We start from the raw sequence: 24,071 nt of genomic DNA on the forward strand, positions 1-24,071 counted from the left end.
GGCGGCGCCGGAAACCCCGGCTCGCGGTCTCGGAGCTTGGGGAGACGTGTAGAGGCCGGGTTCGGCCTTCGGTGAACTCTCACCCCGGCGCATGGGTTTCTCTTTCCGGGATAAGATGGCGCCGTCCACACCGCTGTTGACAGGTGAGTTCCAAAAGAGCGGGGGACCCTGTCTTCGGAGTGGTTGCTCCCCGTGTCTTTGCGCTGGAGGATTACCCGGCCAGCCTCGGAGTCCGACTCGTCTTTTCTCGTGGCTCGCGGAAGAGCCAGGCTGGCTTGTGGTTTATTCCACGATAGCGTGGCGATGGGAAGCGAAGCTTCCGTCTCTGGTGTTCCCTCCTCCCGGGTATCCGTCCATCATTCTTCATCGTCCACGGAATAGACAGACAACAAGAAAGTGCTGGTCGTGTGACCTCTGGTCTGCAGTGCTAGTGTTGCTCGGACCTTTCTTAAACCCCCTGCCTCTATATAGCAGAAGAAACGCGACTGCACACATCAAATTCACCGGAGCTCCCTATTTTTATGAGGTTTGCAAGGACTGAACAGGGAGCGAGAGAATGCTCGTGCAGGTTAGCTTTCCTGGTGACGATGTGGCTTAGGGTGGCGGCAGTGAGCAGGAGCGTGCTAGTTTAAGGCTTTCGGTTGAAGCAGTTGTGAACATTTTAGAGGTAGAGCAGTAGAAGACTTGGGAGTTTGAAGCTGACACAACTCTTCGACAACATCAGGGAAGGACGAGATCGCTAGGAAGAACGTCTGCTTTTGGAAATTGGGAGTTATGTCCTTCCGAGGCATGGCGAAGCTTTTATACTTCTTGCCATTCTAGGAGTACATTTTAAAGTCTGTGCCTACTCCTATTCATTTAGATTACGATAATTTATCCATCAAGTATTTATAAAGTGAAGGCTATAATCTGCTAAACGCTATGCCAGGCTGAGAAGATTTTGTTTTGTTTAGATTTATTGTTTAATGTATGTGTCTGTGTGAGCATCCTTAAGAAGCCCAGAAGAGGGTGTTGGGCTTTCCAGGAGCTGGAGTTATAGTTGTGAGCCCCACCTTAAGTGAGTGTTGAGTACTGAACTGGAGTCTTGTGGAAGAGCAGCAAGTACTCTCAATGTTTAAGCCATCTCTCCAGCCCTCTGTGACTGTTTAAATAGAATAATTATGTAATTAAATAAGTAGTTTTTCTAGCTTCATAAAGATGACTTTGTTACTTAGAGGTTTTAATAATAAATGAGTATTTCAATTCTATTTAAAAGTGAGTACATTAAAAACCTATTAAGTGTTCTGCCCTGTCGAGGCAGTGTGTAGTCATTCCTGTTTAGCCCATCATATGGACCACTTATAATCTTGAACTAGCTCTTCACATTATTGCTTTTCCATCCCATCTTATTTTGTATCGCACAAGTACTGAGTTGTTTGATAAAGTCCCTTAAACTCTTCTTTGGGATTATCCTATTTCTGTTGATTTGGCAAGCTTCTTCCAAGCAATTTCCCATGTTTCCCAGCCACTTTCTGAGCTATTTTTATACCTCCTATATGCTAGGGGAAGAATTTTTGTTTTTTAGCTTCACAAAGGAAGTTCTCCGTTCAGATATTTTCTTTCCCTGTTAGACTGTAAACTTCTTGGTGTTAGGGGTAGAGCCTTATTCATCCGCACCTTTTCAGTGCCTAGTCCAGAACCCAGGAAATAATAGACACTAAACAAATGGAAAATAAATGAATGGAGAATAGATTGTTTGTGTATAACAAAGATATATAATTTGTATACAATATCTGTATACAAATATACAGATAACAAAGAATGACAATTTTTCTTACAGTGCTCAGAGTTAAAGTCTTTGCTCTGACACTTTCTCATGGTCTCAGAATTCTTAGATGCCCAAAGATGACTCGGCCAGATTTCCACTATGAAATTGCAGCTTCAGGATAATACTCAGATATTTCCACTCTATTTTCTACCAGCACGCTGCTTATTCTTTTCAACATTCTTAGTTTTTAGTTTTTAAATTTCCAAATATTGTTTAACATACTTAAACTTTTAGATCTATGAATAATTTGGAGCTTAACCGTGAATTTTATTGTTGTGATTCTGAGTCAGAAATGATCAAAGACCCTGTGAAAAACCATGTGAAAAGTGAGCTTTTACACACTTCTTCTAGTGTCAATGAATTCAAGTGTTTATAAGACTTCAAAAATCTGTTTTCAGTGTTCCCTGCTTCTTGCTTTTCTTTCATTAAAGGAGGAGAATTCATGCTGGGCAGACATTCATTCCGTTTAGAAACGACAGAATTCTCAAGGCTGGCTGTCCTTGCCTTCACTCTTATCCTTTTATCAGCCAACTATTAGTCAGGAGATCCAGACCAATGTTGTCTCACCTTTGAATATTCCTTAAGGAAGTTAGTGTTTCCTAAAGAGTGGCTCGACGTTAGGTGTGTAAAACTGACGTGTATTATACCAGCTCCTAGTCGTCAAAAACGGCTTCACACTGAGTGTGCAAACACACGTTTAGCAAACTTTGCGTTCTGTTTACTTTGTCACTTTCAAACATTTGTACTTATACTGAATGCTTTATCAGAATGCTATATATAGAGAAATGTATTGCAGTTTTTAAAAAGCTTTGAGTACAGATTTTTGTCTAAAAGTAAAACTATTTTTGGTAAAAGTTGAAGTCAGTTTGCTTAATTTCTGCTATCCTGTCATTAAAGTATTACTAAAAATAATTTTTTAAAAAAATCTTTTTATTTGGCTATCATTTAAGACTCATGGAAGTTGCAGAACAGTAAGACAAAAAGTACTTAGCCTTCCCACTGATCATATAACATAAAGATTGAATATTGTCAAAACTAGTACATAGTAGTCACACAGTGGTATCCACCAAACTGCAGTCCTTACTTAGGTTCTTTTGGTTTATTTGTGTGTGTGTGTGTGTGTGTGTGTGTGTGAGAGAGAGAGAGAGAGAGAGAGAGAGAGAGAGAGAGAGAGAGACTAAGAGATTCTAGTACATGTATGTCAAACTCAGGACAGATGACTAGCCTTGGTGCCTGTTGCATATTAAAGCATGTACTGGCCTCTGGGCTCTCACATCGTAGCAAGCACCTGTTGCAGAGCCCTGTGTGCTCTCAGCTCTTCTCCTCATACTCCTTGCCCTAAACCTCTAACCCAGGTGCTTCACTCCCCTCCCCTCCCCTCCCCCCCCTACAGCTCCCGAGTCCTATAAAAAATCTGCTGTTTCTGTCCATGCTCTCTTGGCTGCATCTCCCTCTTTCTCATGGCCTGGTTCAGTTTGGACACTTCAGGTGCCTCTGGCTATACTCTCCCTTATATCTACAATAAAAACTCCTCATCCATACCTTGGAGAAGTTATGTCCTCATTTTCATTTAATATACACATTCATGAAACCACTGTTAGAATATAGCACAAGAGATGCTTGTATTTCCCTTTTACAATACAATTCTGAAGGTTCTAATCCTTGAAACTACCGTTTTGTTTGGCATCACAATAATTTTGTTATCTCAAAAGTATTGCATAAATGAAATAATCAAAAAGTAGCTTTGGGTATTTTGTTTTTAAAGTTTCCTTTTTTTAGAATGTAAACATGAACAGCTGAATGTGGGAGCTCAAACTTTTCTTTAATCCTTGCACAAAGGAGGCTTGATCAGGATTACTGTGAGTTCCAGGACAGCCTGAAATATGAGACTCTGTCTCAAAAGTAAATATATCAGTAAAATAGAAATCAAATCAAGAAGTAAGAACATGAGCATATGCATGTTGAGAAGCAGTTGTTTAGTTTGGCTCGAGATTTCCCTTATCCTTAAAAAAGGCCGATACTGAGAATAGATCACATGAATAGATCAAATAGAATAGATCAAATGCTTCTTGAGCCACAAAAACATGGCAGTTTTCACACTGGCTTTTAAAATGTTACGTGTCGTTTTCTAAGACTTCAGTTCTGTGTGAGAGTATGGTTGACATGGATTTTGCTTTTCTTTTTGTTGTTTCTTCCTCACTGCTACTATTTTGGGATTAACCATCTGCCCTGGTATGAAGTATAAATCTTAAATAGAAATTTTAGAAAAGCCCTTATGCTTGTCTAAATAGCGTGAGTCCTTAGACTGTTACGAGGAATGAAGAGTACGGGGACAGTGCCGCTAGAGCTGGGGAAACCTTGAGGTCCTGCTCTAGAGCACGGGTAGCTGAGGTGAGGTAAGGAAAAGCTTCCTCTTCTTTGTCGTCGTGCACTTGGGTAAGCAGTGAGAGTGACAGGACACTTGGACCACATTCACATTTCATAGCTTTCTTGCAGCCTTCTTGGGACTGTCCTGACAGTTTGCCATTCTAGTCTAGATCTGTATGTAAATTCTGGAAAAGCTCCTAGTGTATTCTACTACACCTTAGTGAGAGTGACTTTACACTGTCTAAATTGTATGGCCTTAGTAAATGCCCTTGTTTGAAATTTTTATTTGTTTTGCCCCTATAATGTTTGTTACCATGTGAATAATGCTGGATGTGGTAGCACATGCCTTTAATCCCAGCTCTAGGGGACAGAGCTAGTCAGATTTCTGTGAATTCAATGCCTGTCTGGTCTACTTAAAGTTTCAGGCCAGCCACGGCTACATAATGAGATACTGACTCTTAAAAAATTAATTATAGTATTAAGAAAATATAGCCTATTCTAAATCCTAATGTATCTTATATATATTGCAGCAGGTTTGGTGCTGAGAAATGCTGCTGCCTTCCCTGTTTAGTAGCAGGATTTCAGTGCTGTAAAGAATAAAACTTCAGGGCTATAGTGGTAGATACATTTATCTGAATGTATGTAAGATTGATCAACACACAAAGTAAATAATAATAGTGATAATGGGTTTATAATGTATTACTTCCTCTGGGCATGGTACCTCATTGGAGGCTGATCTCTGTGAGTTCCAGGTTAACCTGGTCTACATAGAGAATTCTAACTAGGCCAGCTGGTGCTACTTCATGAGGCCTTGTCTCAAAAGAAAAGAAAAAAGAAAAGGTTCAGCTGGGCAGTGGTGGTGCACACCTTTAATCCCAGCACTCGGGAGGCAGAGGCAGGTGGATGGATCTCTCTGAGTTCGAGGCCAGCCTGGTCTACAAGAGCTAGTTCCAAGACAGTCTCCAAATCTACAGAGAAACCCTGTCTCAAAAACAAACAAACAAACAGAAAAAGAAAAGAAAAGAAAAAAATTCACAAACTTTCACAGTGTTAAACTCTAGGACATATTTTGGCACAGGACATTTTGCAAATTTTAGTATAGCTCTTTAAAATGAGTATCTTCAGCATTTGATTCAAATTATAGCTGTAGATCAAACTGGCCTCGAACACTGGAATATTAGAATGACAGGAGTGTCGACACACCCAGCTAGAAATCATTCTGAAGACGGTGGTCACACTTAGCACATGGTGGAGGCACACAGAAGCCCGTCAGATAGTCTGTAAGGCACTGTGTTCAGTTTCAGTTTTGAAATGGACAGAGCGGCTTGATAGGCTCCACTATGTTGTAGGGGTACTGATGGGGGCTGTTTGCTTACGTATGTCTAACAAACTTAGAGTTTTTATGTGTTTACTTGTTTTCTGTTTGCTAAATTGACAACTTCGTAAAGATGTAGCTATCATTTTGTTCATTTATGGTTCCTTTACTTTCTTCTAACTAAAAATTATTTCCTGTTCTTTGGGACTGCCTGATACCTAAAACTGAGCTAACTAATTCTTAGGCAAAGTATTTTTCTAATAACTGTCTCTTAACACTTCTTGGGAAAAGAAAGGAATGAAAAGTTAAGATTGGAGCTAAGCCCCACCCCATCTATTAGCTTCATTGCTTTCCTAGCAACTGAGAGAGAGTGAAGGAGTCTGAGTTGGAGAAATGGAAGCCACGGACAGGAGTTAAACCTTCTTTCCTTGGGCACTGACAGTGCTGTTGAGGTAGCAGCCCATCCCTAAACCTGTTACATTCCTACCTGTCCCATCCTCATTTCCTGCTTTTCACCCCTGCTGCTCCACCTGAATCAAACTTCCACACCCTTCTGTGACACTACTACAGACCTTCTCCAGCCAGTTCATCTTCTACATCGTACCAGACTGGTCTTTTCAAAATGCAAATCTGGTTTTAGAAATCAGCCTGAAACTCTTGAGATTTTATTTTTAAAATACGTTGTTTTAAGATACTTCAACATCCATTTTCTTCTAGGTCTGAGGCCTGTTTTCTTTTTCCAGCTTCTTTTAGCTCCCTTTTTTTCTTTCTAGCTCCTTTCTGTTTTTGGATGCCCTTTCCTAGCTTTTCCCTGGATTGTTTGAATTTGTTACTGTTCTCTTTGTTTAACTGTATCCAGCTAAGTCTGTGCTCTTTCAACTATGACACAGCCTTTTGTTTGGATGGTTACATTGTTTGAAGTTTTCCAGTTGCATATTTATTTCTATTCAGCTACATGACTTCTATGTGGAAGGCAGGAAAGTGGACTTGAAATGTTAGCATTCTGTAGTAGGAGGAAATGTTTCATGATTTTACTGTATTTTGAAAGCCCTTTGCTTTTCAGTAACGTTCAATAATATCTCTGGGTCTTAGCATCGTAACCAAGCTTCTTTCCCTTGTTTCTTTAGTCCGGGGATCAGAAGGACTGTACATGGTGAATGGACCACCACACTTTACAGAAAGCACAGTGCTTCCAAGGTACAGCTCTGTCAAATGATCAATAAGAAACATACAATGCACTCTGAAAGATTTTTGTTGATACTGATATTTCTTAAAATGTTAGAAAGTTTTTATGTGTATGGTTATTTCCCTATGTGTGTCTATGCAACAGCTGTGTGTGTGGTGCCGTGGATCAGAGGAGGTGTTGTATTCCCTGGAGTTACAGGTAGTTGTGAGCTGGAAACTGAAGCTGGGTCTTCTGGAGGAGCAGTGAATGCTCTTGATTGGGGAGCCATCTCTCAGCTCATTGACCAAAAAGGAAAATAATAGATAAACTAGTACATGTATACTCACACACATTTACATTTGGCTAGGCGTTCATTGCTATTGGATATATTCACAGTGGCCATCTCCAGTAGAGAGTTGTACTACTTACAGTTTTAATTTCTTGCTGGAATGTTGACACCAGTCATATTTCTACAGATAATACTCAGAAGCCTGCACGTCATTTACTAAGATCTTTGTATTGCTTTTATACATTATGTCTCCACTGGGGAAATTGATGGAATAGCTTAGTCTTTCAAATCCTAGGGCCCTTTGGTCCTTGAGGGTATTCTGTCCACTACTGTTTTTTTATGCATATAGTGTGGGGCTAGTCTACCACGCCTCTGCACTGCAGTTCCTCAGCTTGCTCAGAGGGGACAGCTGATAACTTTCATATTCAGTTTCATTGTTTTGGTTTCTTTGACCACTGTCTTAGTTGGTATTCTTTTGCTGTGAAAAGACACCATGCCATGACAACCTAAGAAAGCATTTAATTGGGGCTTGCTTACATTTTCAGAGTCCATTGTTATCATGGTGGGAAACATGGTGGCGTGTAGACAGACATGGTGCTGGAGAGTAGCTGAGAGTTCTACATTTGGACCCACAGTCAGCAGGAGGAACGTGCCACTGGTCCTGATTTGAACATTGGAAACCTCAAAGCCCACTCTTCCCCTCCCCCCTGACATGCTTTCTCCAAGGAGTCCACACCTTCTAATCCTTCTCAAGTAGTGCCACTCCCTGATGACTAAATGTTCAAATCCATGAGCCTCTGCGGCCATTCTCATTCAAACCACCACACCAAAAAATGATCTATTTCTGAAGGTTCGTCTGTTTGCAAGAAGTTTCCAGCATATTTTACAATCTTTGTTGACATTTGCATTATAAGAGATTAAGTATTTAAATAGACAAAAACATTTTGGAATGTTCATAAAATTTGTTTAAGTTATTAAATCATTGAATTAATGGATTGTAGACTTCTAAATCAGATTTTTTGAAAAATATTATTAGTGCTTTTAAATTTAAACTTTTTCTTTTTTCAGGGAATCTGGAAAAAATTGCAAAGTCTACACTTTTAGTAAGGATGGGACATTGTTTGCCTGGAACAATGGAGAAAAGTTAGTGCTCATTTATGGAAAATTTTATGTGCACCATGAATATTACATGGCTGGCATGGTTTGAAATACGTGTATTCGGTTATCATTGGTAAAGTCTATCTTTTATTGTCATGTGTAGTGAGAGTACTTTGAACATCCTTAGAGATGTTCTTATACATAAGCCATAACCTGAGTTATGAAGTGACTCACAATTTAAAATTACTATGAAAAAATATTATGGAGGAAATAAAAAATTATTTTAAATAGTATTCTAAATCATTGGTTAGGGTTTCTTAGATTCACTATTTTCATTTAGAAAATTATTTTTTTGCTTGTTTACTGTATACTTAAATATCTAGTATTTTTGCTGTTAAATCAGTAATTAAGTACTTTTAGTTTTATTGTGTATAAAAGTATAGAAAGAATGATTAATATAGCTCATATTATGTAAACTATTAGATAACAAAAAAAGGAAAACAATTATTTTCATTAAATGGTCATAGTTTTTTAAAATCAGTCTTTTTTAATTTCCTGTGGTCACTATAGTATTTTATAGATCAAGAATATGTCCAGATATCTCTTACTTGTTTTTCTTTTGTTGCTATCAAACATATGTATACTGTCAGGCTTTTCAAAAGAGAGAAAAATAATGCATAAGTCTGAAAATAATGACTTTATACTGTTAATATATTCTAAAATTTTCTGAAAGTCAGATAAACATGATTTTTTTTTAAATTAACTATTAAAGACTGCTAAATTAGTTGATTTGCTTTTTAGGCTATTGGCTAGCCAGTAAAATTGCAAATCAATAATTTAATCACATTGAATCTTAGCCACAATGTTAAGGTTTTTTGTTTTGTTTTTGAGACAGGGTCTCTGGATAGCCCTGGCTAGCCTCATATCACTGTGTAAATCAAGCTGGCCTGGGACTCACAGAGATCCACATGTCTCTGCCTCTTGAGTACTGGGATTAAAGTTGTGCACCACATTGGCCCAGCTTTTTTTTTTTTTAAAGTATATCCCTATATGCTATTTTAAATTGTGTCATCATTTTAATAGGTATTTTCTATATCAGATGCTAGTCTTTATTTTCTTAGAATGATGTTATCATAAAATAGTGTGTGTTGTTCCTGGACAAGGCAATCAGATACGGGTATTGATTGTGGTTTTGGTCAATTTGTAGTTACCCAATTCAGAAACTAATGGGTCTTTCCTTAAATAGGACTTTTAAAAGTTTTATTAAACTAGGAATGTCACCAACAACAAAAACAAGAAAGCCCGATTTTAAAGTGTGTTTTTATAGTTTGTAATTTGCAGAGGACCATTGGGTGTGGTGGTACGCCTGTGCATGTGTGTTTAAGTGTGCAATATAGCCTCATTCTTACTGGGTCTGCTTATCCTGACCTTGGTATCCTCCTCAGACATGAGCACAATAAAATTTATTTCAGCAATTTCTTAAATAAGATGGGATATTACATATATATGCATGTATTAACCCTAAAAAGATTAATCATGGGTGTACCTAAACCTGTGGTCCACAGGCCAGATACCTTCCTGAATGTCCTTTAATGCACTCCGGCACATTTATAGATGCAACATCATTATGTGCCTTCTCTAAGGGTTGGGCAATCTCAGCCTGTTTCTTTTTCTTTTCCTTCCTTCCTTCCTTCCTTCCTTCCTTCCTTCCTTCCTTCCTTCCTTCCTTCCTTCCTTCCTTCCTTCCTTCCTTCCGTCCTCCCTCCCTCCCTCCCTCCCTCCCTCCCTCCCTCCTTCTTTCTTTCTTTCTTTCTTTCTTTCTTTCTTTCTTTCTTTCTTTCTTTCTTTCTTTCTTTCTTTCTTTCTTTCTTTCTTTCTTTCTTTCTTTCTTTCTTTCTTTCTTTCTTTCTTTCTCTGTGTCTGTGTGTAGTCCTGGCTGTTTTGGAATTCTGTAGATCAGCCTGGCCACGAACTCACAGAAATCTGCCTGCCTCTGCCTTCTGAGTGCTGGGATTAAAGGCGTGCACCACTATGTTTAGTTCAATTTTTGTTTTTTAAAATTTATTTGTTTATTTACATGTATGTGGGTTATATGGGTGTTTGGCCTGCATGTGTGTTTCTGCACCGTGTGTGTGATGTCCATAGACGGCATAAGAAGCATCTCTGCAGCCCCAACCTGACACTTCAATGTAACATAGGGAAGTATGTCTGCACAAGCTGATTTCCAAAACTTGGCACTAATATTTATCAGTGATATGATAAATTATAGCTGATCAGATCAACTCATTTGATTTTTTTTTTTTCAATTCTAAATGTGTTTGTTTATAAAATTGAGATGATGACACTTGGAAGGATTCAAATGAGAGGTTTGCAGAAAGTGTTAAGGCCACTGCCTGTGATTATGCAGGAAGCATCCAATATGGAGCAATATAGAACTACTTTTATTATATGATTACACAGCAATTTTTTTAAATATTTATTTGTTTATTTTTATGTATACAATATTCTGTCTGTGTGTATGCCTGCAGGCCAGAAGAGGGCACCAGACCCCATCACAGATGGTTGTGAGCCACCATGTGGTTGCTGGGAATTGAACTCAGGACCTTTGGAAGAGCAGGCGATGCTCTTAACCTCTGAGCCATCTCTCCCGCCGTACACAGCAATTTTTAATAGGCCTATCCATTAGACAGCTTTTGAGATCTTAACAGACTTGCTAACTATTACGGATTCTATTATAATGTAAACAGGGTGCTTCACCATTCTGCCTCTGGCCTGCCTTCCCTTTGACTTGCTGACCCTCAACTTCCCGGCAGCCTAGCCCTGTGCTCACTCAGTTGGAAGCCATATCACTTCTGTGTCTTTCTGCTAATTCTGTACTATTTCTCAATACTTTTTGGATAAAATTTACATTGTGTTTCCTTGGTGGTTTTTGAAATTGCCATAAAAACTACTTATGTTAGTAGTCTTTATGAAAAGTGAACAACTTGGAGTGTTCTGTATTTGAAAAGGGGCATGAATGTTTTAGTGCTAACTGTTATAAAATGGTATTTTTGCTGAAGTAATTTCTTTTGAAACCAGAGTAAATATAATCAATGTCACTAACAAGGGACTACTGCACTCCTTCGACCTCCCAAAAGCAGTTTGCCTTGAATTCTCGCCAAATAACACTGTCCTGGCAACGTGGCAGCCTTACACGAGTAAGTATTTTCCCCTTGAAAAGTATTCTAACAGGACTAAGTACATTTGGCGGGGGAAAAGCTAAGTTTATAACCTTGTAAGATGGTAATTTAAGGTCAAGCAGACAGCCCACCCCTAACCCCCACCGCCTGCAGGGAATATGATCTTAGTGTATGGCTAAGATTGCAAGTAAGCCACACCCTTTAAGCAGGCTCCATATCAGGTAGCCCTGGCTGTCCTCACGCTCTGTAGCCATGGATGATCTTGAACTTCTGGTCTACTGTCTGCACTGCTGCTGGATGCTGAGATTTCAGGTATATAGCACCTTGCTCCATCCATGTGGTGATGGAGACCAGACCCAGGGCTTCATGCGTGTTAGACAAGCACCCTCCCAACTGAGCTACACCCACAGCCCCAGCCTTTTTCATCTTAACCAAGTACTCACAGTACTGTGACTGTAACTTTTAACTGTTAGGGTTTCTCAGAAAAAGTAACACGAACATTTTGTTCATAGTTTCATGAATAGACGATTCATTTCCATTGCCAACCTTAACGTCTGCAATGATGCAGCATTTTCTTATATTAAATAAGAACTTTAACCTTTTTACTTTGAGGAAGCTCTCTGTAGCTTCTCTTATGCAAATTGCTAGCATCACTACTTTTGTGTTCCTCTCATTAAGTAAAATAAGGGTTACTTGGTGAAAGCACTGTGTCTTCTGCCAGTAAATATAATCACCAGGAAGACTGTTGGGTGGGGAGAAGCGTATGGGTGTAGTATGGATATACTGGACCCACAGGTGACTAATGAGGCAGGTGGATTCTGTGAGTTAAAGGCCAGCCTGCTCTACAAAGTGAGTTTTAGGACAGCCAGAGATACATAGTGAGACTTTGCCTCTAAATAAATAATAAAGAAGCAAGCAAACAATAAATAATTTTTTTCAAAGGATGATTTATTAAAAAGAAATACTTGTGTTCCAATTAGAATGGGATGGCTCAAGTTTCATCACTTAAGATGGTAGGCAATTTCAAATGAATGAGTTATTTCTAGGATTTTACTTTTAATATTTTTGGTCCATATTTGATTGCAAATAACATAACTCAGGAAGTAAAGTGAAAATGTAAGTTATGAGATAAAGAAGAAAACTGCAAAAGAAAATTTAGAAGGGAAATAACTGTTGGCTAGAAAATAACCATTAAAATCTGGAATAATAATGATTTAGTCAACATTTTTATTAATCACTATAAGCAAAAGACAGTACAGTGGATAGAATATGAAACAAGCGTGTGTTAGGACAGTGTGGAGCGTACCTGCCTGTGAGTCCAGTCCTGCCGGGAGGCTGAAGCTGGAGGACTGTGAGGTGGAGAATAGCCTAACTAAATTGAGACCTTGTCTCCAATAACAGAAAGGGTAGGAAACTGTCCTGTTTGACACATTTAAAGCCATATAATGGTAATGACATAGGAACTTTCATATAGCCATGCTCTATCCATACAGAGAGAGAAAGTGGTATAAAGGTTGTGTTAAGAACTTTTTATTAGGGCTGGGATGCAGCTCAGTTGGTAGAGTGCTTGCCAGCATTCATAAAGCCTCTGTTTGATCCCCCACGCTATGTAAACTGGGTGAAGTATCACATGCTTGTAGTTCTAGTACTTAGAGATCAGAAGTTCAACGTCACTCTCAGCAGGAATGTGAGGTCGGTCTAGGATATATATGACTGTATCATATAAAAAAAGAAGGAAGAACGGGGTAAAACATTCTCTAGCAATGGCAATAAATAAATAAATGATAATAGTTCATTGTTGGTTATAAACCTTAGGGTTTTATTCTTTCCAGAGGATTGGACTCTAATGAATCTTGTTTTTCCAAGTAAATTGAAGGGACTTTGAAAATCATAAATTATTAGTACAAACCTTCATGACTTAATCCCTTTGACAATAATGTCAGAATTAATAAATAAATTCCTCAAGTATTCTTAAAACTTATAAGCAATCATTTCAGAGATGGAGTTTAACTCAAACAACTGTCATGTTGTCATGGTTTTAGCAATGAGTAATTAACTACGTAATTAAAGACGAGGAAGAGTTGATTGTAGGCAATTCTTTCATTTAATATTCTTAATACTATTCAAGGTTTTTGTGAGCATGAAATCTTAACAAGTGTTAGAAGACAATCACTATAAAAATTTTTATTGCAGCTTCTAAAGATGGCACAGCTGGGGTACCCAACCTACAGCTTTATGACGTGAAAACTGGAACATGTTTGAAATCTTTCATACAGAAAAAAATGCAAAACTGGTAAATAAATGTTTAAAGTGCTATTTAAAATATTTAGATTTATTTTAAGAATGTTTTGCCTGCATGTATATATATTTACCTTACGTAAGCCTAGTGACCTTGGAGGTCAGAAGTCATCAGATCTTCTGGAACTAGTGTTAGAGATGATTGTGAGCTACAATCTGGGTGCTAGGAAATGGGCCCAGGTTGTCTGCAAGAACAAGTGGTTTTAAATATTGCTCTCTGGCCTGTTAAGTTATCTCTCCAGTCCAGAAAGTGACATTTTCACGATATTCCTAATATCATTGTATATATTTATTTTTTTAGTATTGACTTTGAAAATAAATTATTCTAAAATCCTGTTGTTTAAGGGTTTTTAAGTCTATAGGTCTATATTATAGTAAAATATCCCTTTTAGTTTTTAAAAAGAAACAATATATTTTTAATGATACACCATTTAATTATACTATTAGTACTGTTGGTAGCAGGTGTGATGTGTTTTATCTTAAACAGCATCATAGCTTTAACAAGGTTTTACTCTTTCCAATTCTCTTTCTTTTGACATAGGTGTCCTTCCTGGTCAGATGATGAAGTTATCTGTGCGCGGAATGTTAACAATGAAATTCACTTCTTTGAAAACAACAATTTTAGTATGAAAAGACTTACTAAATAACTTTATTATTTACTTTAAATGCAGTTTTCAAAGTTTTTTGTTTGTTTATCTTCAGTGCTAAGAATCTGTCCCCAGGGTTTCACATTACTAGCCATAATCTAAATAGTTTTCCTTTCCTTGGTGGCATTATAGGGTTAGGGCCATCCTAAATATTATTGTTGTATTTATCCCATTAGCTAAGGTAACACTATTGCTTATTAACATGGATTCTCATTGCTTAGGATAGTGTTATCAGTATCAGCTATCGTATTTATCAAATAGATTTCTGTATACACATTTTACCCTAGCAAGCTGAGGCCAGTCTTTCCCATCTAATGGACTCTGAATATTTTACTATACAGATTGGCATTTATTGGGGCATATGCCATGTGCTTGTCATTGTCATCAGTTCCTGAGGAGTTAGTGGGGTATAGTTAGCATCATCTTATTACTTGCCCAAGTTTACACACCTAGTAAATGGGTTGGTTATCGGAATTGAAGCCTAGTTCTTCCTGGCTCCCTCCCATGCCTTTTCTGTCAGTTTGCTCTGCCTCATCTGCATGAAACTGCAATGAACAATTTGTAGTTATAATAGCCTTTTATAATGAATTCTGAGTTTGATGTGTTTTTGTTAACTTATTATCAATCTGTAATCTATTTCCTCTCATTTTAGACACAATTGCAAATAAATTACATTTGCAAAAAGTTAATGACTTTAATTTATCACCTGGAAGCCAACCTTATAAGGTAATTTCTGTTTTTATTTACTTATATAGAACTTAACTCTATTCTCTTTTTTAAAAGTAATTCTAAAAGCATCCATCTCAGATTTTATGCTTCTAAAATACACATTTGTGCATGTGTGTCTTAGGTGGCAGTCTATGTCCCAGGAAGTAAAGGTGCACCTTCATTTGTTAGATTATATCAGTACCCCAACTTTGCTGGACCTCATGCAGCCCTGGCCAATAAAAGCTTCTTTAAAGCTGATAAGGTTACAATGCTGTGGAATAAAAAAGGTATGATGAATAATTTTAAAATTTTGTTATCAGATGTTAATTTTGACATTCTCACAAACACACACATACACACGCACACACACATATAAAGAAAGGAATGTATAGGTGATTTTTAACTTGTATTTTGAATCTAATTGGATACTGCTTCACTGTTATAGCTACTGCTGTGCTGGTAATCGCTAGTACAGAGGTTGACAAGACAGGAGCTTCCTACTATGGAGAACAAACTCTGCACTACATTGCCACAAATGGAGAGAGTGCTGTAGTACAATTACGTGAGTACGCCTTAACAGTTTCCTTGTGGTTAAGATCAATAACAGTAAAAGAAAACACACAGACACAGTGCCATGAAGGTAATACAACCTAAATTGTTTGGCTTTTGTTTTTGTTTTTTGAGACAGGGTTTCTCTATATAATAAATAGGCTGGCTGTTCTTTAACTTGCTTTGTAGACCAGACTAACTTCGAATTTGCAGAGATCCGCCTGCCTCTGCGTCCTGAGCGCTGGGAACAGTCTAAATTCTTAATCAAGTGACTAAACCCAAATACCATGATAACATTTCTGATAAAATTCCTCTTCATTGACAAACTTAAAGTCATCCTCAAGCAAGCCTGACTTTGGCAGACTCCAGTTAGTTTGTTAGCCCTATGCCAGCTCTTGAGTAGGAGTAGAATCTCTGGGTGATGTGGTTTTCTATAACAGCTCTCTGAGCACTTAACTTATACAGCAGGCAGATATAGTAAGTTTAATAATTGCTGCAGAAATGAGAATAAAGTCCAACAATGTTGCCTGAATATGCTAAATTAACTATAGAATAATAGTTATTTTACTTAGACTTCTTATTTTATTACTTATGTGTCTGAGTGCTTTGCTTACTTGTATGACTGTATGCTGTGTGCACGCATACCTCTGGCCCAAGAAGGTCAGAAGAGTGCACTAGAACTGGAATTACATTGGTCGTGAGCTGCCATTGGTTGCTGGGAGTTGAATCTCTGGTTTTCTGCAAGAGAACAAGTGGCACTTGGCTGCTGAGTCAACTCTCCAGCCCAGAATAATAGTTTTTCAATTCTAGCAGCTTCCTAATTTTTTCCCTTTGAACTGAACATGTGTAAGTAGAGAAATAGTCCATAGTTTCCCCTCCAAAATGCCCTGTATTCCCACTGAAACAAGAAGTTAAACAGAGACCTGACATATCAAGTAACTACAACACATCTAAAGAAGGACAACACTGGATTTGTCTTTGTATAAATGAAATCACAGTCAAATAACAGCCTTTTAAACACAGTAAGACACACCAAGAAACACACTATAAGAGCCTATGGGATAAACTCTAAACATTAATCAGTAAACTTTTATAAATGATGGCATTCCTCTCTTAGTTAATCTAAAATTTAACATTTTAATGCCAATCAGATTTTTTTTTTTAAAAAAAAATCTAGATAAACTGGTCTGAAATTTGGTAATAAAAGATTAACACAACACTATTTTGAAAACCATTAAGAGGCCATGGGAAATTCTGATACTATAAGATATTAAAATGTAAAACAGTTTAAGAGCATTTGGATCTGGCTTATGAAAAATTAATGTATGTATAAAATAAAATATATAGAAATAGATCTGTATATTTGTAGACATTAGTGTGTTATAAAATTAGCACTTATTTTATAAAATAAACATTATAAACATAATATAAACATTAAATATAACATTATAAAAGTGTGAGAAAACTTGGAATTATAAAAAATCTTGGAATAAAAAAAGATTTTCTAAGCAAGACAAAAATCCTAAGGAAAATACAATAAATTTGTAATATGTAAAATCTTTTAGGTTTCTGTTAGAAGAATCTACTAACTTAGGTAAGCAAAAGATTTTTTTTTTTAAGCTGACAAAGTTAAGCGTAGTAATAAATACGTTTAATCCCAATATTTAGCAGATGGAGGAGGGTCAGAGATTCAAGGTTATTTTCATTTACATATTGAGTTCCAGTCTGACTTGAATTATAAGAGACTCCAGAAAAAATATCCAAAAGTAACAACAAGCAGACAAGGGATGTATGAATATAAGAAAGGGTAAACTTAATTTCAAAAGTTGCCTATGCCTACTCAATAACTGGGAAGAGAAATGGGAATTATAGGAAAAGTAGTCTACCAGAAAACAAATGAAATTACTTTTAATTATTAAAAGATAGCACTAATTAAACAAAACCAGGCTGGCCCTGCATTCAGAGATCCACCTATCTCTCTGCCCTCTAAGTGCTGGATTAAAAGTGTGACCCACCACTGTCTGTCTGTAGCTGCCTTCTTATGTTTGTCTGCACTTGCACTGGAGAAATGATCAGGGTGGTTTATAATAAATTACAGAGGCAGAGGCTGAGGCAGATTTTTAACATGATCATGTAGAAAAATCTCCAAAATATGGTATTAACGAAAGCCTAGAACTTTGTCATTTTTTTTTGTATTTAGAGAAGATGCTTTATTTCAAGAAAATATTCTAAAAGGATATTCAAGAAATGAAATAGGTTGCCTTGATAGACACTTTTTTATGGCATGTGATTTTATATAGTTTTATATAGTTTGTATTTGTATAGTAATGTGCAGGTATTCATTCCAGAAAAAAAAAATAACCAACTATTGCTGGACATGGTAGTCTGCGTCTCAGCCCTTTGGAGCTAGGATGATCATCTGAATTCAGGAATTTGACTAGCCTGGACATCCTAGCAAAGCCTCATTTTTAAAAATGTTTTTTATTTCTAGTAGTAAAGTATTACAGTAAGTTTATATTGGCTTCCATGAGCCCATATTGCCAATGTGTTTAGAAGATAATAACATTCTATGGGAGTTCTTGGATGTATGATTATGTATTAATACTCATAGTATATCATGAAAAAATATTTTTAAAGTTTGAAAAAATGTTTGGCATGATTATGAATGTTATTTGTATCTTGCACTAGTGTTCATATAGTTTTTTTTACTGTTGATTTGTATCTTATATTTTTTTCTAGCAAAAAATGGCCCAATTTATGATGTTGTTTGGAATTCTAGCTCTACTGAGTTTTGTGCTGTTTATGGTTTTATGCCTGCGAAAGCGACGGTTTTCAACCTGAAGTGTGATCCTGTGTTTGATTTCGGGACTGGTCCTCGCAATGCAGCCTACTATAGCCCTCACGGACATATATTAGTACTGGCTGGATTTGGAAATCTTCGGGGACAAATGGAAGTGTGGGATGTTAAGAACTACAAACTGATTTCTAAACCAGTGGCTTCTGATTCTACGTATTTTGCCTGGTGCCCAGATGGTGAACATATTTTAACGGCTACATGTGCTCCCAGGTTACGTGTCAATAATGGGTTTAAGATTTGGCATTATACTGGCTCTGTCCTGCATAAGTATGATGTGCCATCAAGTGGAGAATTATGGCAGGTGTCTTGGCAGCCATTTTTGGATGGAGTATTTCCAGCAAAAACAATAAAGTACCAAGCAGTGCCAACTGAAGTACCTAGTGAGGAACCTAAAGTTACAACAGCTTATAGACCTCCAGCCTTAAGAAATAAACCAGTCACCAATTCCAAACTGGTAAGTAATAGCACAGGGGGAAGTGATTTTGTGCGAAACTCTACGGCCCTTTCCTTCATTGCTTGAGTTGCTTAGTACCTGCTTAAAATACACTCCAGAGAGCTCTGTTAGGCCCACAGAAGATGAAGATTCTGATCAACTCATATATTAAGCTGGCTGCAAGGTTAATTTAAGAGGGTTTACAGTTTAAAAACAATTTTTTATTCTTGAATTTCACATACATATGCAATTAAATATGATCATATCTACTCTCTATCTCCCCAACTGTCCTCATAATCCCTCCCTGTAAGTCCATTCAGTGCTGTCCGTTTGTGCGTGGGTATGGGGCCATCTTTTGGCAAATGGGAGTCTTACCCATGGCCATATCCTTAAAAGCAATTATTCTGCTTCTCCCAACTCTCACTTACCAATAATTCTTCAGTACGGGCTGTGGCCTTAGTATGTCAAATGACATATGACAAATCTATGTCAGAATTTGGCTGGCTTGATCATATCAGCTAACCCCAACTGCTGTGAAACGTAAGAGCCACCTCTAACGAGAAGACAGTATTTTACAGCTTCTCCCTATCCTCCACCCCTTACATTCTTTTAAACTCCTCATCTGTAATGTTGCCTGAGCCTTGGTGATAGGGTGGGAGTTGTTACCTCCTCCCCTTTGGGGCTTTCATAGCATTTTCACCAGTAAGAAATAAACCAGTCACCAATTCAAACTGGTAAGTTATAGCACAGGAGAAAGTGATTTTGTGTGAAACTCTACAGCCCTTTCCTTCTGGTTTGTGAAAACACATTTATTATCCTCAGGCCATTAGTTCCTCACATTTCTTGAATGTTGGTTAGATTCACATGTACTTTCAAACTGTATTTCAGCGCTGAGAAGAACATTGATCAGTGGTCTGAATTTCTGTGTTGAAATTAATAAAGAATATCTGAGCATGAACTCCATGTTCTTGAGGTTATTAGAGAAGTGGAGTCACACCCTAGCTGGATGTTCCTTTGAAAGGGACTGAATAAACTGGTACCCAGAGAATTAGATAACACGTTCAAAGAATAAAACTGCTTATCTTTTTCCTGGCTTGCACAAAAGGAAAACTACATCCTTCTTTCTTGACTAAAAAAATCTCAAAGCCTCTCAAATCCCATTGAGATAGCCTGTTTCAACAATGCTTAACCTTTCAACTTAACTTTCCCAGTAAAGAGCTGTAACATGATTCTTGTTGTGAAGAAAACAAATGAGGTTGTTGCTTCGCAGTGTTATTAATCACATCAAAACCCCACAGAGAAGCTGTTGTTACTCAGGTTTCATGAGAACTACACGTCTCTAGTATTCCTGAGGCAAATTTCATTGTTTCTATAAACCAAAGTGAATTTTGCCTGGACTTTGTGTAGAAGATACATATCAGCTAATAGGAAGGCCCTTATTTAGAACACTATTAAGAGATTTGAAACATTCCATGCCAGTTTTCTTAAACAATTCTGATAAAATTGTCCTAGACTAGTTAAGGTACTTAATTTGCTATTGGACTCCATTTCAGAAGTGCTTGTTTTACATTTTCCATAGCATGAAGATGAACCTCCCCAGAATATGAAACCACATCCAGGAAGTGACAAGCCGTTATCAAAAACAGCCCTTAAAAATCAAAGGAAGCATGAAGCTAAAAAAGCTGCAAAACAGGTATTTGGAGTAATGAGCTCTTCAAAACCAAGCCAAAAGCTACTTGATCTAGCTTTAACCCCTGACATGTTAACAATTACGTTCCTAAAGATGTGATTGTGATGTGAGAAAATGTAGGTGGAATTAGATGTCCGTAGCCAGGTAGCTTTCTCTTGTGCCTGCCTCTGAGTCGGTATCTGTTAGTATCTATATCTTTACTAGGTAACTGCTAACCTCTTTCACTACAGCGGGCTTCTGGCTAATAAAGTTGTAAAGATAGAAGATTTATTTTGACTCACAGGATTTTGTTTGTATGGTTCTGTAACAGGTTCTTGTCTTGTAGTGCGTAGCTGACATTCAAGTCATGATCCTTCTTCCTCATCCTCCTAACTGTTGAGGATGAGTGTATACCACTGTGTCTGCTTTTAGTGGTGCTAGGGACTGAACCTAGGGCTTTGCAGATGGTGGGCAAGTGATCTGCCTTTGGCCTACAGCTTCATCTCTTTGTAATTCATTTTATTCTCTTTATTGCCTTGGGCTTGTATAGCAGATCAGGGCAAAAACCTGTTGTGGAGTAAGATACAGCTGTAGTTCCACTGTGCTCTCAAGAGCATTCCCTTCCATTAGGCCCACCTCTTAGTAGCACTACCTTGGGGACCAAACCATTAATATATGAATCTAAAATGATAAAAAGAATTTCATATTTTAGTATATTATATATACTATATAGTTAGTATAATATATATATATATATAATACATATATATTTGTATATATATATTACACCTCTAGAAATGTGTTTTAATTGGTCAGATTCAGGACCCCTGGGACCACACAGTTGAAGGAACCAATGCCTACAGGTTGTCCTCTGACCACACGTGTGCTGTGGTCTCCCTCCAGCATGTGGGTCCCAGGAACTGAACTCTGGCTGTCGGGCTTGTTGCCAAGCACCTTTACCCACTCGGCTGTCTCACACAGACTGAGAGGAAATAGCTGTGTAAATGTGTTTCCCCTTAGGAAGCAAGAAGTGATGTGGCTCCTACTCCTGTCCCTCAGAGTGCACCACGGAACACTATTGCCCAGTCTGCTTCGGGAGATCCTGAAGTAGACAAAAAAATTAAGAATCTTAAGAAGGTGAGAGACTAAATGAAGAATAGGTATGTACATCTGGAGGCTTGTTTGTGAGAAGAGCATCATTAAGAGTGGAACTCAGGCGCTCAGTGGGGTTAGAGTCGGTAACAGTTCTCATTGTTCCTTTGTTTCCATGAATCACAAGTCAGTTCCAGTCACACATGCTTTAGCGACTGAAGCTGCTTAGTCTGTTAATTTTGAATAAGGAACAACAGACATCTGTGTAGTAAAGGTGTTTCTTATTGTCATCGCTGTGGGCTGGAGAGTGAGCCCAGGGCTCACAGATGCTAAGCAAGTGCTGCTCTGCTGAGCTGCATCCCCAGCCCTGAATCCTGTCCTCAGCTTTCAGTGGCTCCCTTCGAGTTAGATGGGGACAAGTACTTTATTCCAGCTTATAACATGAACACACACACACACAGAGAAGGGAACTTACAGTGTTTGGGGGAAAGACTTCTCCTAAGTCCAGAGACATTGTCCTGCCACTGTGCAGTGTTGAATTAGATGCTGACACCTGTGTTGTAGCTGTGAAGCCATACCCGCACACTCACAACATCACTGAAAACTTGCTGTGCAAACCTCACAGTCCAGGTCTGATCTCAGCACTCCCGGAGAGGTGACAGAGGGGGAAAGCAGACACCACAGCTTAGACACCTACACACAGAACAAGTAAAAAAAACCAAAATCTTGCAAAAACCTAGTTTGCCTAATCCCACGTTTTTAACATAATTTTATATTTAACTTTTTTTTTTTTTTTTTTTTGGTTTTTCAAGACAGGGTTTCTCTGTAGCTTTGGTGCCTGTCCCGGAACTAGCTCTTGTAGACCAGGCTGGCCTCGAACTTCCAGAGATCTGCCTGCCTCTGCCTCCCGAGTGCTGGGATTAAAGGCGTGCACCACCACCGCCCGGCTATATTTAACTTTTAAAAAGAATTTATCCTAACTTTTTTTTTTCTTGTTGTTTTTGATTTTTGGGACAGAATTTCTTTATATAACAGCTCTGGCTGTCCTGGAACTCACTCTGCAGACTAGGCTAGCCTCAAGCTCACAGAGATGGCGCCTGCCTCTGCCTACCAGGTGTTGGGATTAAAGGTGTGTGCCATGACCACCTGGCTTGTCCTAGCATTTTTAATAGACTGTCTCTGAAAGAAATGAAGTACGATTGTTGTTGATAAAATAATTTGCATTAGCTGGGCATAGTGGCATACACCTTTAATTCCAGCACTCAAAAGGTAGAGGCAGGTGAATCTCTGTGAGTCTGAAGCCAGTCTGGTCTCCAGAGTGAGTTCCAGGATAGCCTAAAATATACAGAGAAACCCGGGTGTGGGAGTGTGGGGGAGAATTGCTTTAGAAAGTAACTTTTCTTCTTTCTCCTTCCCTGTATTTGATTTCACAGAAACTAAAAGCAATAGAGCAGCTGAAAGAGCAGGCAGCCGCTGGGAAGCAGCTAGAGAAAAATCAGGTAAGGCTTCACTTGCCGGTGGACTCATCAGTATACCCCCCCTCCCCCCCATGAGTGTGAGCCATTACTCAGTCAGGAGAAAAGCGCAGAACTGACGAACTTGTCTGGGAAACTGCTTGTGAAATTCCTTTTAATACTTTTTAAATTTCTTTCTGCTACTCTTAAAGTTTTGTCTGTGGTAGGAGAAGCTGCCCTAGATCACGGTGAATGAGTCACGTTCCTAAGGGGTATCCTAGTGGAGTCTCTGTAATACAAAGTAATGACAGCTGCAGGTAAATAGTGGGCTCCCCCGTCTGTCCTGCTTGCCGTCTCCCTCCCCTTGTTCTCAGTACTCTGAAGCACAAGCAGATGCAGGGAATCTTGAGCTGGAATGACAGTATGACAGCTCTATGCAGTGGGTCTGATAAAGTGTAAGAATATTCCATCTCTAAATTTTGTCCTTCATACTGTTAGGTTACAGATCCAATAATTATTTTCTATTTAATAACTTTATTGTTTGAAATGTTTGTAGTTGGAGAAAATTCAAAAAGAGACAGCCCTTCTCCAGGAGCTTGAAGACTTGGAATTGGGAGTGTGAAGATTCACAGAAAGCAATTTGTTGGCAGGAAGCACGTTTGTTAATCCCATGGTATTGATGGAATCTCTACATGCCCACCTTTAACATCAGTGTGTGTTGTTAACTGTTTATCCATGGCTGCATATGTGTGATTATTTAATGATGTCTATCAAGTTGACTTTGACATCTACATCCTGTATCATGTCAGTATGTGATAAAGAGATGGTTTCTTTAAGATGAGCTTGACAAATTGACAGACATTTTTTTAAAATAGGTAACAGAATTTCCTATATAAATAAATAAAGACATTTTAAATTTATTTTTGCCTTCAAGTTAAGAAGTTCTTTATTATAAATTTACAGGATATATTATTCTTACAACAAAATATGAAGTGTATGTTGCTATCATGTCTATTTTATAAGTAAAGAAACTTAAGTCCAGAAAGTAAGAAATCTTTAGGGGCTGGAGAGATGGCTGCTCAGATAAGGACACTGGATCCAAGTTAGAGTTCCAGCACCACCTGCAGCCATGTCTGTAACTCCA

The 24,071-nt window shown here is 38.1% G+C and overlaps 1 protein-coding gene across 1 annotated transcript; it reads left to right on the forward strand.

Moving 5' to 3' along the window:
• Eif2a (eukaryotic translation initiation factor 2A) lies at window positions 1-23,847 on the forward strand. Its single transcript, XM_050120220.1, has 14 exons — window positions 1-143; window positions 6,617-6,686; window positions 8,012-8,086; window positions 11,120-11,238; window positions 13,414-13,513; window positions 14,060-14,142; window positions 14,818-14,891; window positions 15,016-15,160; window positions 15,319-15,435; window positions 18,162-18,733; window positions 20,292-20,405; window positions 21,402-21,518; window positions 22,907-22,972; window positions 23,484-23,847. The coding sequence occupies exons 1-14, from the start codon at window positions 92-94 to the stop codon at window positions 23,547-23,549; spliced, it is 1,770 nt and encodes a 589-aa protein (XP_049976177.1). The 5' UTR covers window positions 1-91; the 3' UTR covers window positions 23,550-23,847.
• The last annotated feature ends 224 nt before the right edge of the window (window positions 23,848-24,071 follow it).

The sequence above is a fragment of the Alexandromys fortis genome, unplaced genomic scaffold (assembly GCF_014885135.2).
Source record: "Alexandromys fortis isolate MF-2015 unplaced genomic scaffold, M_Fortis_MF-2015_v1.1 scaffold_172, whole genome shotgun sequence".
Classification (NCBI taxonomy): Eukaryota; Metazoa; Chordata; class Mammalia; order Rodentia; family Cricetidae; genus Alexandromys; species Alexandromys fortis.